Source organism: Azolla caroliniana, unplaced genomic scaffold (assembly GCF_043228905.1).
Source record: "Azolla caroliniana isolate FFs.n. ecotype wild unplaced genomic scaffold, voAzoCaro1.0.p SCAF_3, whole genome shotgun sequence".
NCBI classification, from domain to species: domain Eukaryota; kingdom Viridiplantae; phylum Streptophyta; class Polypodiopsida; order Salviniales; family Salviniaceae; genus Azolla; species Azolla caroliniana.
In genome coordinates, this window is record NW_028230438.1 from 8103227 (window position 1) to 8120381 (window position 17155).

The following is a 17155-nucleotide window of genomic DNA, read 5'->3' on the forward strand; positions in this document are numbered from 1 at the left end:
TGTCATTTTGTAAAGTTGTTGTTCACACATGAGCCACTAAAGTAGGAATGTCATTTTGTGACATATTTTTTAAGCTACATGTAATGTTTATGCTTGTCGTCATCGATAATAGAAAGTTGAAACATAATCATATGGTTCCCTCTTGATCAAACATTCAACCCCTCGTTTTCGTGGTGTCTATATCAACCAGTGTACAATATATTTATCCGAACCTTGATTCATTTGGGCATCACTCCCAAGTTTCATTGGTTACAACTTATTTCATACATGTCAATTCCCACATTCCATGGATATCCTCAGGAATTCAAAAATACAAAATAATGTAGTTACCGTAATTTCATAGATCACGTGTCTCTACTAACTAACAAACCTTGCCTCCTCCTCATGCCAATATTCATGTTATTATTGATCCTTAAGCTTTCTATTTTCTCCTCGTATGCTTTGTAGCAAACAAATTGTTTAGTATGGGTATAATCTTCATACACAAAGCATCACATAGGTAGATTCAACTATTTTCCACAATGATGTCTCTCTCTATGGGGTGGAAGTATGGGGAGGTAGCATCCCTAAATCTAATTAGAAAGAGTTTGAAAATGTCCAAAAACATTTTGCTAGAAAGTTTCTACAAGTTAATAAACAAATACCATATACCCTCTTCCTCCTTGTCACAAGATCACTTCCCATTGATATCATGGCCATGGAAAGGGTCGTTGAATACATGCTTAAGGTTCAAAAAAGTCCCTTACATCAACTTTCTAGATTTGCATGGGAAGTAAGAAAAAAGATCCCAATGACACATAAAAGCAATATTTTGTGTTCCGGTCGGGTGCAATGCAATATATGGAAAAATGGTTTGGTTGATAGGATGCAACACACTTGCTTCATGATGCGTCACTAGATTCCTTTGTAAAATAAGGCCCTTTTGCAACATCAATGTATCATGACATGGGACAAACATGGAGGCTCACATTGCACACATTACACTACACATGTTGCACCTAACTACAAAACCATATTTTTTTGTGGAATGGGGAAACCATACATGTTAGAGCCCATCCCGTTGTCTGCCATTCAAACCATTGCTTCCATGTGACTTAGCTCACATGCATTGCAATGTGAAACGGGGTGTTGGAGCACAAGTGACGAGAGTGGTCGACTATGCACACTTTGCCTTAAACAAATTGAAGAGTCTGAGTATCACACTTAGATGCAATGCTCTGCCTTTGATCATATTCGACCATGCTTTTCACACATCCTTGACCAAGTCCAATCCTTGCATGGATTCCTCTCACAACCCACAATCTGTGCACTCTCAATGGAAACCTTTCATTGGTAAAGTTCTTAGACATCACGAATCACTGCTCACTTTCAAATGTATCACGTGAAATGTAATATTTTTGGTCTCACAGGTCATATTTGACTTCCGAACATGGTACTAGAATCCCTTTCTCTCTCTCTCTCTCTCAGGTTAACTGTCCCTTCCCCTTTTCTTCAAAAGTGGTCTTTAAAGTGATACACCCGAGTTTTAGAACCACACCGAACCGTTTATTAAAAATCCAAATGAAACCAAACCATTAAATTTTTTTTTGGAACCAATAAACCGATAAACCATTGCTTAATGGTTCGGTTCGGTTTGAGCCAAACCCATACCCATTGCTACTAGTCTCCGGAAGACTTGGGGGGGTTGTCTTTCCCATCAAAATACAAAATACTTGAGTATGGAGTCTTGACAGGAAGAAGAAGAAGAAGAAGAAGAAGAAGAAGCAGAAGAGGGGTTTGAATTCAAAGAAAGCAAACCAGGAAGAAAGAGACAAGGGAGAAGAAGCTATGGTGGATGGGAATGCTCTGGTGGCCCGAGCTCTGGCAAAGGCTGGGATCGAAATCATGTATGGAGTGGTGGGCATCCCTGTCACTGCTGTCGCCACTCATGCCATGAAAGCTGGGATCCGATTCATCGCCTTCCATAACGAGCAACCTGCAGGATATGCTGCTGGTGCTGCCGGATACCTCTCCGGAAAGCCTGGTGTCTTCTTGACTGTATCAGGCAAGATTTATGCAAGTTCTCTCCCCCTCTTATGTCTATGTTTATGCCTATGTCTGGATCTGGGATTGAGAGATACAAAGAATGATTTCAATTATACCTGATTGAGATCAAGGAAAATTTAAATTGAGTTCGTTTCTGAATTTTCTCTTTTAAGGGATCAGAGGAATTTGTTTCCTGTTCCTCATATAGGGTCATGAGTGATGTACTGTTCTAAACCAAGAGCAAATGTGGTTCCCTTAGAAACTCCTTCTGTATGGTAATGTGTAATGTTTAGTGCTGTCTAAAAATGATGACAATGACGACATATTGACATAACATACATGGGGGACTGACATGAAACATGGAATCAACACTCGTTACAAATCACTCTTCCCAGCCAAGTAGACGAGCAAAGGACATGCCGAATGTTGTGGGCAATGAATTATTATTGCAAGCTATCTCAACCTTGTAGGAATTCCAATCATGCATAATGTTCTCATGTATGAGGTATTTCAAAGTGACATGTTCTTCTCTTTCTGATACTTTGGGGCAGCATAGATCACATATCCTCTTTTTTTGCCCAAAAATTCAGCCAATCCCCTATTATCTTTTTGCAATATATCAGTGTATACACATCAGTGTGATGGTCCATCTTGCTGTCTTGGGCATGGGTGTTCAGAGGTGAGTTTAGGTGTTGATAAGTCAACTAGGGTAAATTTTCCAGTATCGAGTATTGATGTGGTTGCTATGGTACTCAAACTTAGATCTTTGCTGGGTTGTTCTTCATTTCTTGGGGAGGTTTCTGATGTGGCTGAGTAAAACATTGACACATCGTCTCATGTAACTTTCTTCTCTTCTACATGCTCTTCCAAATATTCTTCAACACGCCATATTGTGAGCCATATTGTGATGTCTTGGATCTGGCTAGATGAAAGAAATTTGCTTTATGGATTTATACCAGATGGTGAAGGTTGTTCGTAGAAGAAAAGGTCATGTACAGAAATATTTGGTGAAATGGGTTGTATTTGAGCCCACATGAGATATTGATTGATGGATATGTAGCTAACTTGTGTCCTCATCTGATGTAAAGTCTACATCGTCATAATATTGAAAGGCATCAAAGGCTTTCATTATGTGGATATCTGATGCATGCATAAGATTATTTCAATACTGAAGCCATCAATTCTCTTCTTATTCAGTGGAGATCCAACGTCTTTCTCGACATTTGAAGACAGTAAATTGAAATCCACGCCTTCCTTATTTAACACAGGGAGTGAGGCATCTTGTAATTCAGTATAATGGATGTAATTCCGTCTATCAAAATCTGATAGAAGGTTGCAATGTTTCTATGTTCGAAAGACAGTTTATTGCCATCATACATTTGATTGATGATGTGGAGTCAAGTTAAGGTCAAATAGATCCCTGTTTCTGGACAAAAATATTTACATATTTCTTCAAGGATTCTAGGAGTAACCAGTATTTAAACATGCTTGTACCATGGGAAGTGGCAGTGGGCCTTCAGGAGAGAGCTGTATGCTTGGTTCCAGAGATAAGGGAGTTCTGGATGCCAAATAAGAAGAAAGTCCATAGTAAGGCTGCATGTCCATTATCTTATGCATAATAGTTAACCCTAAGTAAATGTCCTGAAAATAGCTGTACAGATTTCAGTCCATGGCCAACCAAGTGACTGTCCAGAAATTGATGAGCACATCTCTGGAAATTAATTTGATTCTGTAAAGGAATAATGTGCATAACCGTCTCTCTATGCATATGTGTGCTCAAAGCCGATGCAAGTTGAAATTCAAAGCCTTCCATTTCTCCCCATACTCTTAACAAACCTTGATGTTTGCTTAAAGCAGATCTTGGCGTCTTTAGCTCTAAACCAAAGCTTGATATTTTAGTGAAATCTAATCTTGATGTTTTTGCACATATTATCAGGACCTGGCTGTGTCCATGGATTGGCTGGACTCAGCAATGCTATGATCAACACATGGCCTGTGATCATGATCTCAGGATCTTCCACCCAAGCCGACATTGGCAGAGGGGATTTCCAAGAACTCGACCAAATTGAAGCTGTGAAGCCATTTGTGAAATTCTCAGCTAAAGCAACAACAATTACCGATCTGCCTCAGATTGTTTCAGATGCGGTTTCAGCTACTATCAATAGAAGACCTGGGGGAGCATACATTGATATACCTTCCGATGTTCTTCATGAAACTATACCAGAAGAAGAAGCAGAAAAGCTGCTAGAAGGTATCGAGCCTTGTATCCCCATATGGACGCAACCTTTCAATAAGCTCGAAGAATTTTCTGCCCCAACAACTGATGTTGAAAACGCCGTCAGATTGCTTAGAGGTTCCAAGAAACCTCTAATTGTTTTTGGCAAAGGAGCTGCATACGCCCATGCAGAGGGGCCTCTGTTGGATCTTATTGATATTACCCGAATACCTTTCTTGCCCACTCCAATGGGGAAAGGGTTGATTTCAGATGCTCATCCTCTATGTGCTGCTGCATCAAGGTCATTAGCTATAGGACATTGTGACGTTGCCCTTGTAGTTGGTGCTCGACTCAATTGGGTTCTTCACTTTGGTGAAGCGCCGAAATGGTCAGAAGGCGTACAATTCATACTGGTTGACGTATGCAAAGAAGAAATCGAGCTTCGGAAGCCAGCTATTGGCCTAATAGGTGACGCACGAGTTGTTTTACAACAGATAGTCACTGAAGTTAAGGATGATCCTTTTGCCCTTGGGGATAAGCATCCATGGTTGGAGGCTATTAGGGAAAAGAGTGCAAAGAACGTAGAGAGGATGGGAGAATTGCTGAATAAAGATGTAGTGCCATTCAATTTCCTCACTCCGATGAGATTAATCCGAGATGCTTTGGCTGAAGTTGGTACTCCAGCCCCGATCCTTGTGTCTGAAGGTGCAAACACGATGGATGTTGGCCGATCTGTGTTGCCACAAATCGAACCGAGGACAAGGTTGGATGCGGGAACATGGGGTACGATGGGTGTTGGATTAGGGTATGCAATTGCAGCCGCCTCACTTTTTCCTGAGAGATTGGTTGTCGCAGTTGAAGGAGATTCGGGCTTTGGTTTCAGTGGTCTTGAAGTCGAGGTATTGATTCCAAACTGCTTTTTACCACATTGTGAGAGACTTGGTCATTTTGTGCAGTTTAGTTTCTTTGGTACTTCTAAGTGATTTCCATTGCACTATTGTGAGAGATAGTTTGGTTATTTTACCCCAAATTTTCTTTTTTCAAGTATTTCTCCAATCAAATGCTTTGGGTATGGATATCGACCTGCTTTTGATTGCACCGTGGGAGACTCGATCGCCTTGCCCAATTTGTTTTTTACGCTCTTTGGTGGTTTTGGTTGCACCATAAGGAAACTTGCTTATTTTGCTCAGATAAAGACTCATTTTCTTTGGCTCTGTTACGTGCTTTTCATTGCACAATGAGAGCCTCAATTATTTTGTTCAGAATTTTTGTCCCTTGGGGTTTCTAAGTGCTTGTTGTTGCACCATGAGAGGCTCGTTGGTTTCTCTCGAAATTGTTTTTGGTGGTATTTCTCAGACTAAGTGCTTTTTAGGTATTGATATCAAGTGGCTTTTATGGACTGCGAGAGATTTGATCTTTTTACTTGATTTTGTTTTGTTCCCTGCTTTTCCTGGCAACCATAAGAGATTTAGCCATTTTTGCTTTTGAAGTGCTAGCATGAGAGACTTGACAAATTTTCCTCTAGTGCTTTTTGTTGTACAGATGAGAGACAAGTTATTTTGGTCAATTTGTTTTTAGTTGCTTCTAATTGCTGTCTATCAAGGCTTTGATCATTTTCCTAAAACAAATCTTGTTTCTTTTTGGGTGTTGCTCAGACTGTTGTAAGATATGGATTCCCTATTGTGGTGATAGTCTTTAACAATGGAGGTGTGTATGGTGGTGATCGAAGGAGCGCTGAGGAAAAAGAAGGCCCACATAGTAATGATCCAGCACCCACATCATTTGTTCCTGATGCTCGATATGATCTATTAATTGAAGCATTCGGGGGTAAGGGCTATCTAGCATCGACACCTTCAGAGTTGGAACATGCCTTAAAAGCGAGCTTCACAGCTAGAAAACCTGCGGTCATAAATGTCATCCTTGATCCCTTTGCTGGTACCGAAAGTGGTAGAATGCATCATCGGAACTGATGTATCTTGCTTGTTTTCCATACGTGCATTCCCCACACACTTAATTCCTGTATTGTATATTTAATGATGATTTTGTCTTCTAATGTTTGGTATTTATGACTTTTTTCAAAGTATTGGTGAATAAGGAAGGGTTTATCATGTTACCTTGAGAGGGTAAGCCCCGCCACCCCCCAATACTCAATGTAATGACTTCTTTAACAAGTCATTGTTAATGTTTATGTTGTATGCTTTGGCCCAGAGATTCTTATCTCATTTATGGTGTAAGTTGTTAATTGCACTATCTGTGCATGCTTGCAAGCCCATGTGAATATAATCTCCAGGCTTTGATTGAATGTGACCTTAATGTTTGTAACTCAAATGTTCCAAGTTTTACATAAAGAACTGTTGATTAATCATCTGCCATATTGCAACCATGCTTGTTTGTGATTAATGTCTCCCATACCATGTTTTGGGAGGATATGCTTTGGACTTGGCATTTAATCGACATACCCCTTCTGAGGATATTGTATAAACAATGAACAAGACATTACGTGCTAAAACATGTTGCCTTAAATATTTTATAAGAGTTCCTGAAATTATTGCTTATAGATTCTAAAATTTAAAATGTAGAACTCAAATATGAATAGATAATTGAGTTGGAATTCCTGATGTTAACTGTTTAAATAGTACATGATATGAAAATGGTACATCTTGTGCTTTGCAAACATTAATGTAGTCGGTTCGAATCTTGAACAATGCATTTGACATTGGGATTGATAAAAGCTCTTTGCAAGCTTAGCTTGATTTCATGCACAATCATTTGTTACATAGTTGGCTCCACGATGTTAATGACATATATCTCCAATACAAAAATTGAAGAGAAAGGTAGCAATGGCAAATCATATACAAGCAAAAAGTCAACCATACATTGTTTCTATTTAGAAGCTGCAATCCTATATATGAGAATATTGTTGAAATGGCAAATGGGATTGGTAAGACATGTTGACTCGGCGAAAGGGGTTAGTAAGCTTTAAAATAGTTTACGCTGAAAGCAACTTGAAAATTCCTTCAACATTTGTTATCCTTAATGTGGCCCAATGACTAAGGTTCGGTGGAGGGTTGAGAACTGAAACCATTGCCTCCCCTTATGTCTCTATCTCTATGACCATCTTTACCTTTGTCATTATTAGTTGCTAACCTCAAGGCAACTTCTTGGGTAATGATGACCAAAGTAAGCTTATTGACGCTTGTACTCCTAATTTCTTTTGTGATGCTTTTTCTCCTTTGTCTATCCAAAAGAACACCGAAGGACTTACCCTCAATCATCCTCCCGAAGACATATATAACAATCTGGGAGAGACAGATCTCCTCTATTGTGGACTCTTTCCTAACAAATGGATGCAAGAAAGGGAAACAAAACAAAAACATGTACTGGCATTACAAAACAAACTCAAAAGTCTTGAGGAGCTAGCTCGAGTGAGGCAAATAGGATGAGGACTGGTGAAGAAAAATGAGAGTTTACCTGATAACAAATGCATATCTCTAGAGGGCCCACCCCGAGTGGTGCTCAATGCTCACACAAGATATCAACACTACATGTGCAAACAAGTGCAAAAGGAAGAAAAGATATAGCACTACGAAAATTGACATGAGATGGAACATGTCTTCAAAGAAGAAATGCCAAAATACAAAAGAAACCAAGTAGGAAAACCAAAATTACACAGTATATAACCTCCTGAAGAGGTCTACAAAATCAAGTGAGTGATCTACATGCATTTTGATGAGGAAAGAAATTATGTATTGGGGCGCGATTCCAATTTGGAGATCTTTTCCCAACTCCAAATTTGGGTATCAAACAAATTGTAAGGCATCAAGATATGCATAGTAGATGATACATAGTCAATGACGATGGTTCTCTTGCCTGCTATGTGTCATGTCCAATTGTTGGAGCTAGGGAAAGTTTTTGTTCCATTGCCTCCCTGTGGGGGGGAAAAACAGAAAAAACCAAGAGAGTTAGAGTTCCCTTTGTCTCCTGGTAACCCATCCATACATGCCATTACAATATACATATACATCAGAAGAGGAAGCCACGATTACAAGCTCTCTAGCAAAAGCCATTACAAGGAAATCTGTTTCCTGATAACCCATCCATACATGCCATTACAATATACATATATATCAGAAGAGGAAGCCACGATTACAAGCTCTCTAGCAAAAGCCATTACAAGGAAATCTGTTTCCTGATAACTCATCCATATATGCCATTACAATATACATATACATCAGAAGAGGAAGCCACGATTACAAGCTCTCTATCAAAAAGCCAGATTTTTAAGAAAGAAAAGGGGAATTACTCGTCAGATACATCCATACATGCCATTACAGTATATACATCACAAGAGGAAGCCAGATTACAAGTTCTCTATCAAAAGCCAGATTTTTAAGAAAGAAATGGGGAATTACTCGTCAGATCGTGGGGTCGCTCATCCAGCCTTTACCTTCTCCATTTCGATCGGTGCAATTTTGCAAAAGAAAAAGGAATCATTACTAAACAAACAAAAAAAAGGGGGAATTACTCGTCAGATCGCTCATCTGCCTTCACTGCAGGTGGGAATTATTCACGCTGCAGGACGGTCATCAACAGCCTCTTCTTCTTCCTCTGATTGGGAGGAGGAAGGAGAGATTTGAGTGTATTCGCGCTCTGGCAGATGGAGCACATACTTCATCTTCCGAGTAGTGCAGGCATTTGTCTGAGCAGAGAATTGCTCACACAAGAGGTACGAACTATAGAACAGATCCTGTTCAAGTATAGTCGTGATAGAATAGCTCTACTCATGGCTTATATAAAAGCTTCAGTTTTATGAATGCCTTTCTATGTGGGACATTAAAGCCATAGTAAAATCTTCAATGTAGAAGATAGACACAACGTAAGCTTCAATGGACGTTCTGTTCTCTCTCTAAGACTTATTCTCTTCTCTATAACGCTTTTCACTCCAAGACACTTTTTACAATGTTAGGCTTGAGCTTATATACTCAAGCCCTAACTAGAGTCAATGTGTCTAAACTAAGGATACAAAGTGGAAGGAGTTGGCCTTTTATGCCAACAGAGATAAAAAAAAAGAGCTCAAACACCACATGTATCCAAGGAAAACCCTTGATTGAGGAATTCATGTGTTCGAGGACAATTTCTTTGAACACCACATGACATTAGAGGAAAACCCTCGTTTGAGGAAAGTCTTGGATCGGGGAATTCCCTCATTCAAGGAGAAACGATTGAGGGCCTTCTTCGTGGTTGTTGCAACATATACTATAGTCGTCGCCTTTGCAATCACTGCCAACATCACCTGTTGTCTACTACCGAAAACACTTCGGGACTTGTCTTCCCAAACTAACCCTCCATACCAATCAAATACATGCACTATACCTAGTATACGCATATATTATACATACATACATATACACATGGATACATACATCCACTTACACACACACATTCTCACATATTTACATACATACATATAAATAAATATAAGAAATTGATATATAAGAACATATACTCTCATCACTCACATACATGAAAAATCCCGTCTATACAAGTATAGTAAGAGAAAGGTTAACTTAATTTCCCAAAAGAAACCGAGTGTCGGCATCAACAACTCAACCAATCCCATCCTCTCTCGTTAAAGTACATGATGGTCCTGCTCATGTTTAACATGCACATGTAATTTCACAAGAATGTAATCACCTAAACATACATACACACCCATTCATACATATATGCATGCACATTGTCATATATATATATATATATGCACACATATATACTTAATGACGTAGGCCTACATGCACAAGCACATATACACACTTCATTTATACATAGATGCCCGTAGGTTGCAAGCAAGGATTCCCAAGTACAATAGACCTTGGTATGATTCCTTGAACTGGTATTATGCAAATGGAATCCTACCCAAGATGGCCCGTCATTCGGAGGATAGAGTAGTGAACTCCATCTTGTGGGCATGGTGTCACATGGGACAACATTTGGTTAGGCACAACCCGGAGACACTAACCGAATGGACTCAACATCCATTATTTTGGAATCCACAAGTACGAGCAACCAATGAAATAAATCTGGCACTGACAGAGCTCCATTTTATAGGCGATTGGACATTGTAGTTTTAACGACGAAGGCTTGCACTATCCAGTTTTTCATGGCCTTTTTGTAGAAACTGTGATCGTTTTTGTAAGTTCTAGAAACAAAGGCGAACTACCAAAGAAACTAAAATTTAGAGCTAAATATACCTTTCTTTAATGCAAATAATGTAGCACATGTTAATATTACATGTTTTGCTCAAAAATGTTGAGAATTTCATCATGATAACTCAAGATAACAAACTGTCGAAATTAATTATGATGTTTCTGTTGAGAATTGATCTAGCCACAACCAGTTAGCACATATGTGTATGTGGGTGCAAAGATCGAGATGACATAAAACAAACAAGACAAAAGACACAAGTACAGAGACGCACTATTTAACGTGGAAAACCCGAAAAAGGGAAAAACCACGTGGAGTCAACAAACTCCGAACATAATCACTTTGATGGGAGGAGTACAACAAGAAGCTTCAAGGCAATGACCTTGAGCTCTTCTTCGCCACAGATTGTTACAGAAATACCTCTGGTGACGATGTTATCACGTCAACTCCAAAGCAAATCGACAGTACCACATGACATTATTAGAGCAGAGTTCAGCCTGCCTTGGATGTTAGTAGAAGCACTTTTTCAAGTGGTAGTTTTTATTCATCGGATACATAGCCAACCACAAGATAGGATATCCCGTTGAGCCTTTGAGGCATCCCGATCCCTACATGCGTCTGGAGACACTAGCTCTTGGTATAATACTGTGGTGAGTTGGTTACTTGCAAACGACATAGACATTAATAACCTACCTCCCCTTAAGTACAACCATGGGACTGATCAAACTCTAATATCTCATGAAGACTGTAATAAAGTGATACGCCAATAAATATGGAAAATTTACACTCGATATAAATGGATCACCCCATGAGAGCCACTCCCATCTAAAATGTTGTATTATAAGGAACACTTCTTGCACTTCTCTCAGTTAGGTTTTATTACACGACCAAGATATCTAGATACATTCTTATCAAATGCACTAAGGGTGGTCATTGGACAACTTAGGATATCATCTCACCAACTTGAGATTGAGACTGGTCGGGCTAATAGAGTCCCTAGAGAGGAAAGGCTATGTAGGTTGTGCCACATAGAGATAGAGGATGAGTATCACTTCACATGCAAGTGCCCAACTTATGTCGAGATATGGGCGGAATACCCAGACATATTAGGACCCTTTCCCACCTTCTCCAAACTATTAGATACCCCGGATATAAAGAGACTAGGTAGGTATATCTTAGAGCTAAAACAACATAGGGAGAATAAATTACAAAGTGTTAACCATAACCCTTTTACTATTCATCAACTTGTAACTAGTGTAATTTTTCAAGAACAAGGGGAGACGATGAATGTGGATACACTTACGCCGCTCGGCCTCTCTCTTGAGGAAGCCGAAATGCAAAGAACAACCAAACGCATTCAGATGTTGGGCTTCAAAACAAGTCGACACAGAGTAGAAAAGATTAAGAAGATAAGGGAACGTGAGCTATGTTGACTAGAAGCTATGGTTGGGGTACCTTTTACATTGGGACCACGAGCCACATCCACATTGAAACCCTTTGACCTCCCGCTTCTCTTCGAGAGACTTGGATGGAAATGAAATTAGGCCTAGTATAACATCATTTTCATTGTAGAAGATGTTTTTTATATAGAACATGTTTGTTATTTTACTAGAACTATTTAGCTTAAAACTTTATTTTTATTTTTATTTTTTACTTTCGATGAATGGGTAAATATCCCATTTTTTGTTGTAAACCATTTGTCTCATGGACCAAATTTGGCCTTAGACGACGTTAATATATCTTTCTTTCTCACTCTCTCACCACTCTAGTTACAGAGACAACTACCAACTATAACTTTTCTACCACAACAATAATGATCAACTACTTAATGATTGCCTTAGGTGTATTTATACCAATACAACATTCAGGGCTATTTACAAATATAGCCCACAATGGCATATTTACTCTATTTACAGATATAGCCCTAAGTATTAGCCGAATCAATTCGGATTCGATTATTCTGCCATGACTGAATCAAACAATCGGTTTGATTTTTCGGCCTCGACCGAGTTGCTTTTAACCGATTTGGTTCTTTCTTCAACTCGTGCTCCTCTTCCCATCCGGAGGGACCTATTACCTAACAAACTCCCCCTTCACTACGGCATGGGGTACTTCATTAGTTCGACCCTTTATTGGCCTGCATTCGGCTTTTCGGCCGACAACACCTTCTTTAACATGTCTGACCTATTCTCCGTTGTGTGCACTTTCACTAGAGCAAACTCCTCTTCTACCTGATCCCAAAGACAATCGTATCTCCTTTGGATATTCTTGGTCCTCGAGTGGTAGGTGGCATTCTTTGCAAGGTGGATGGCACTTTGGTTGTCGTAGTAGAGTCAGAATTCTTCTTGCCGAATTCCCAGCTCTCCGATAAACTCCTTCATCCATATGATTTCCTTGACGGCTTCCGTTGCGGCCAGATACTCGACTTTCGTGGTTGACAATGCCGCGGCCTTCCGCAGCCTCAATTGCCACGAGACGACTCCCCCTGCATAAGTCATTACGTATCTGGACGTGGATCGGCTAGTATATGCAACAACCGACATGTCCGAATCAGTATAACCTTCCAATATGGGGTTACGTGAGTCAAATCAGTGGCACACGCTCGAGGTGCCTTTCAGGTACCGAAGTATCCATTTCACTGCAACCCAATGCTCTTTCCCGGGATTACTTATAAATCGATTGACCACTCCCGCCAGCATATGCAATGTCCGGCCAGGTGGAAACCCTTGCATACATCAAGCTTCCGACTGTTGAGGCGTACGGGGTCATGTTCATCTATGCATTCTTCGCTTTCTTCTTCGGGCATTGACTCCCGGACAACTTGCTATTTGTCGGCAGTGTTGAGCCGACCAATTTCGCATTCTGCATGTTGAATCTCTGGAGCACCTTTGTCACATATTTCTCCTGTGACAGCCACAACAATCTTTTTGTCATGTCTCGGACAATGTGCATTCCCAGTATCTGCTTTGCCGGACCCATATCCTTCATCACAAACGACTTGCTCAAGGCCTTCTTCAAACTTCCGATTTTCTTTGTGTCCTGTCCGACAATTAGCATGTCATCAACATACAACGAGAGGATGAGAAGACACAATGGTCGGCTTATGTCTTGTTGAAGCCGTGATCCACCATGAAGGATTCAAACTTTTGGTACCATTGTCGGGGAGCTTGATTCAGTCCGTACAAGCTCTTCCTCAGTCGGCATACCAAGTTCTCCTTTCCTTTCTCCACGAATCTCTCTGGCTGTTGCATGTAGACTCTTCCTCTAGATCTCCATGTAGAAATGCAGTCTTGATGTCTAACTGCTCTACTTCCAAGTCCATGCGCTGCTATGTTCAACACCGTCTTTATCAACGTCATCTTTACTACCGGGGTAAATATTTCGTCGAAATCCACACCATTCTTCTATTGAAAGCCTTTTACAACAATTCAAGCTTTGTATTTGGGTGGATTTCTGCCATCTCCCGATTTCAACTTGTATAACCCACTTGTTCCGAAGTGCCTTCTTTCCCTTCGGCAATTCAGTCAATTCGTATGTGTGGTTCGCAAGTCGTTTGTGATGAAGGATATGGGTCTGGCAAAGCAGATACTGGGAATGCACATTGTCCGAGACATGACAAAAAGATTGTTGTGGTTGTCACAGGAGAAATATGTGACAAAGGTGCTCCAGAGATTCAACATGCAGAATGCGAAATTGGTCGGCTTGACACTACTGACAAATAGCAAGTTGTCCGGGAGTCAATGCCCGAAGAAGAACCAGAACGGATGGAGCTGACTCGGCAGCACTCTGAGGCAACAAAACACACTAGAATGGCTCTGAACAAAGTTTAGACGACCTATCAGACATAGCTCGTGCACTACAGAAGCCAAGAAGCGGCAACCGCGAGCCTTATCAAACAATTGAAAGACGAAAAATAGGCCACGGAGAATAAGTCGAAGATGCGGCTGGGGTGAATCCATGAGCTGGTGCTGACATGGAGAAACCGGACGAAGAGACTGGTGGAAGAGAGTTCGGTTCAATGGTGGTCTAAATGGGCTCAGCAGGCAGTGGAGTTACAATTGTTGAAAGTGAATGTGGAGAACTGGAGGAATAATGGCGATGATTTCTATAAACTGGACGAGGAGAACATTGTAGCCATTAGGGAGGAATTGCGAGACGACTTCCTATCGTTAGCCGGGGAACAATTGGTAGCGGTGAGGCGATTGGTGGAACAGCTGGACGACGACCAGCTGGATACACAACTCCAGTTCGAGTGATATGAACTAGAACAACGACAACAAGAGGTGGCCAGAAGAACTGCGGCGATCAATATCAGTGACGAAGAGCAATCTTCGGAGCAAGCGCCCAATGAAGTCGGAATCGGGGGAAGCCAGCCGAACAAAACTCTAGAGGAGCAGCCGAAGGGTGAAAACCTGCACACCGGAAACCATCAGCGGGAGGAGCCCAAACCAACAGAACCAGAACCGGAAGCCTCGAGACCAGTGGAACCGGAGAAACCAGAACAACAGGACCAGGAGCAGCAACAACAGTAGTAGACGACGGAGCAGCTACCTGATGGGCATTTAGAACACTTGGACTAGAGCATTCTAGACATTCTAGAGGAAGATTGAAGGGCGAACCGTGGGATTCAACATACAAGGTACTGTCCCACGGGCGTGCCATGTGTTGAGCGGCAAAGACTTAAAAGTCGGATAAAGTCCAGAATGTGAAAGGGATAATTATTTTAGAACCAGGAGTTGTTATCTATAATTACTATATTTTGAGAAGCGAACGGACAGAGCCGAAATTGGTATGCCGATCCGGATCCGGACCGATTCGTGGCCGGTTGCCGGTTGGCACCGGTTCATACCCAGAGCCGGTGACCTATAAAAGGACCCAGTTAGATTGTAATCAGATAGCGGTTTATTAATGAAAGTGTTGTTGTTATACATCTTGTTTAATCTTTGAAGGTTTAGTTAATTACCGTTTTGTGCTTAATAGAATCTATCTTACTCTGTGTGCTTCCTCTCAAGTTCCCAAGTTTACTTCTTCTAGCTAGGACGCATTCACCCTTTAAGATACCGCCATTTCCCATTCCAAGGCCTCCTGTGCTTGACATAGTTCTCTGACGGCATCTCTATATGGTTCCTCCCAGGCCTCTTTTGGTTGTGCAATATATGGAGAGACTACGTCGTCTACATCTATTTCGAACAAGGGTACGATTTTTGGATTATCCTCGAGATATTGATCGATTACCTCATTGGTGAGCCCTTCCAGCATATTAACGCTTTCAGCGTATAACGGTGTTAGCTCTTTGCCGGTTCCGGTTTGTGGATGTGTCGGTACCCGTACTTTGGTGTTGCCTCAATGGAACGTAATCACGTTCTTTCGCTAGTTTTGCTTAATGTGCACCGTCCTCAACCATGGTTGTCCAAGCAATAGTGGGTAAGCCCCTTGGGTATTTAACTAGAGAACCACCGCAGAAATGCGGAATGCATGTCCTCCAATTGTTACCTCCAGATCTCATATTAAACTGGTGGGTCTTACCGAACTCGTATCTGCCATTCGGAGCCAAAATTGGCAAGGCTCCCACTCCTGGATTCCCAGGGTGTCACAAGTACGGAGGTTGATTACATTAACGCTCGATCCTCCGTCGACGATCGTCCCTGGTAACTCGCGTCCTTTGACAATGGCAGTGATTGCCAGACTGCTTGTGTCCACCACCGCCGACCCTTCCTTTGGGTTGGAAAAGAAAGTCGGAGCCGGCGACGAGTCTGGTGGTGTTATTGCCAATTTCAGCCCATCCGTGAACCGGGGTACTAATTGTAGTAGCCGGCCTAATGGCAACGTCATTTGACATTGCTGTAACGCCTGCCATGTTGAGTTTTCTCACTGTATTGTGTCGGTGAGCTCTACCGGTGCCTCCTTTTGTTGTTTGACTTCAGCCACATTCCGCTCATTTGCCTTCTCTACCCATTCGATGGCCTGTTTCCGGATAGCTTCTTGTGTTTCCCACTTCGTCGTCTTTTCCTTTTGACCTAGTGGTGACTTGCTGTATATCTACGACCTCTGCTACCACCATATTGACTGCCGGTCGTTTTTCGTTACTTTTCACTGGGCATTGGTTGTTGTAATGGCCTTCCTGCCGGCAATAATAACAATACACTTTCCGGGTATTCGTGGATTCTGCTTTTGGCCCAGTACTTGGTTGAAATCCTGTTGTCGGTCGATTAGGTTCTTCCATTTGTCTTTGTTCTGGCTGGGTGCCACTCAAGCCTCTCTCCAGCTCTCGTGGGTATTCCTTCACCGGTTCTCGATTGTAAACGTAAGTGTTTGTGGAAGCGTAAAACAGAGAACAACACAGAGAGAGAGAGAGAGAGAGAGAGAGAGAGAGAGAGAGAGAGCAGAACACAATTTCAAAATTATATCAAGACTCCTTCTTTACACACTGTGCTAAGTAGCACTATTTATACAAGTCCTCTTGGGACTGACAGAAGTACCATGTACTTCAATGCTCACACGAGCATCTGACACTTACTACGAGACTATAGATACCTAGTAGTCTATCCTATTCTAGGCTTCCGATTGGACTGCCGGTTATGGATTGCACCCGGCCTCCACTGCTTGCCGGTTCGGTTGCTCACCGTCATACCGATCCGTTTCGCCCGATCCGTCTCGCTTACCGGCTCCGGCTTATTCAGCCGATCCGGCTCCGGTTGAGCTTGCCGCTCA

General features: G+C 41.5%; 1 protein-coding gene, 1 long non-coding RNA gene and 1 other non-coding gene across 3 annotated transcripts; 1 reads left to right on the top strand and 2 right to left on the bottom strand.

Annotated features, from left to right (window-relative positions):
• Positions 1-1715: 1715 nt before the first annotated feature.
• On the top strand, positions 1716-6434 carry LOC147866139 (Thiamine pyrophosphate dependent pyruvate decarboxylase family protein). The gene is made up of 3 exons (XM_087316507.1): positions 1716-2044; positions 3962-5139; positions 5896-6434. The coding sequence occupies exons 1-3, from the start codon at positions 1828-1830 to the stop codon at positions 6208-6210; spliced, it is 1710 nt and encodes a 569-aa protein (XP_087172633.1). The 5' UTR covers positions 1716-1827; the 3' UTR covers positions 6211-6434.
• A 1398-nt stretch (positions 6435-7832) lies between these two features.
• Positions 7833-9075, bottom strand: LOC147866140 (uncharacterized). The gene is made up of 2 exons (XR_015529558.1): positions 8653-9075; positions 7833-8168 (listed from the first exon to the last, which is right to left on the bottom strand). It is a non-coding gene; the product is annotated as an uncharacterized LOC147866140 (long non-coding RNA).
• Positions 8763-9005, bottom strand: LOC147866141 (small nucleolar RNA U3). The gene has a single exon (XR_015529590.1). It is a non-coding gene; the product is annotated as a small nucleolar RNA U3 (small nucleolar RNA).
• Positions 9076-17155: the final 8080 nt, after the last annotated feature.

Excerpts from the sequence above, each read along its gene's own strand:
- LOC147866139 (XM_087316507.1), top strand. The coding sequence starts at position 1,828 with ATGGTGGATGGGAATGCTCTGGTGGCCCGAGCTCTGGCAAAGGCTGGG. Across the intron at positions 2,045-3,961 it reads TGTCTTCTTGACTGTATCAG|GACCTGGCTGTGTCCATGGA; the intron begins GCAAGATTTATG and ends ACATATTATCAG. Across the intron at positions 5,140-5,895 it reads TCAGTGGTCTTGAAGTCGAG|ACTGTTGTAAGATATGGATT; the intron begins GTATTGATTCCA and ends GGTGTTGCTCAG.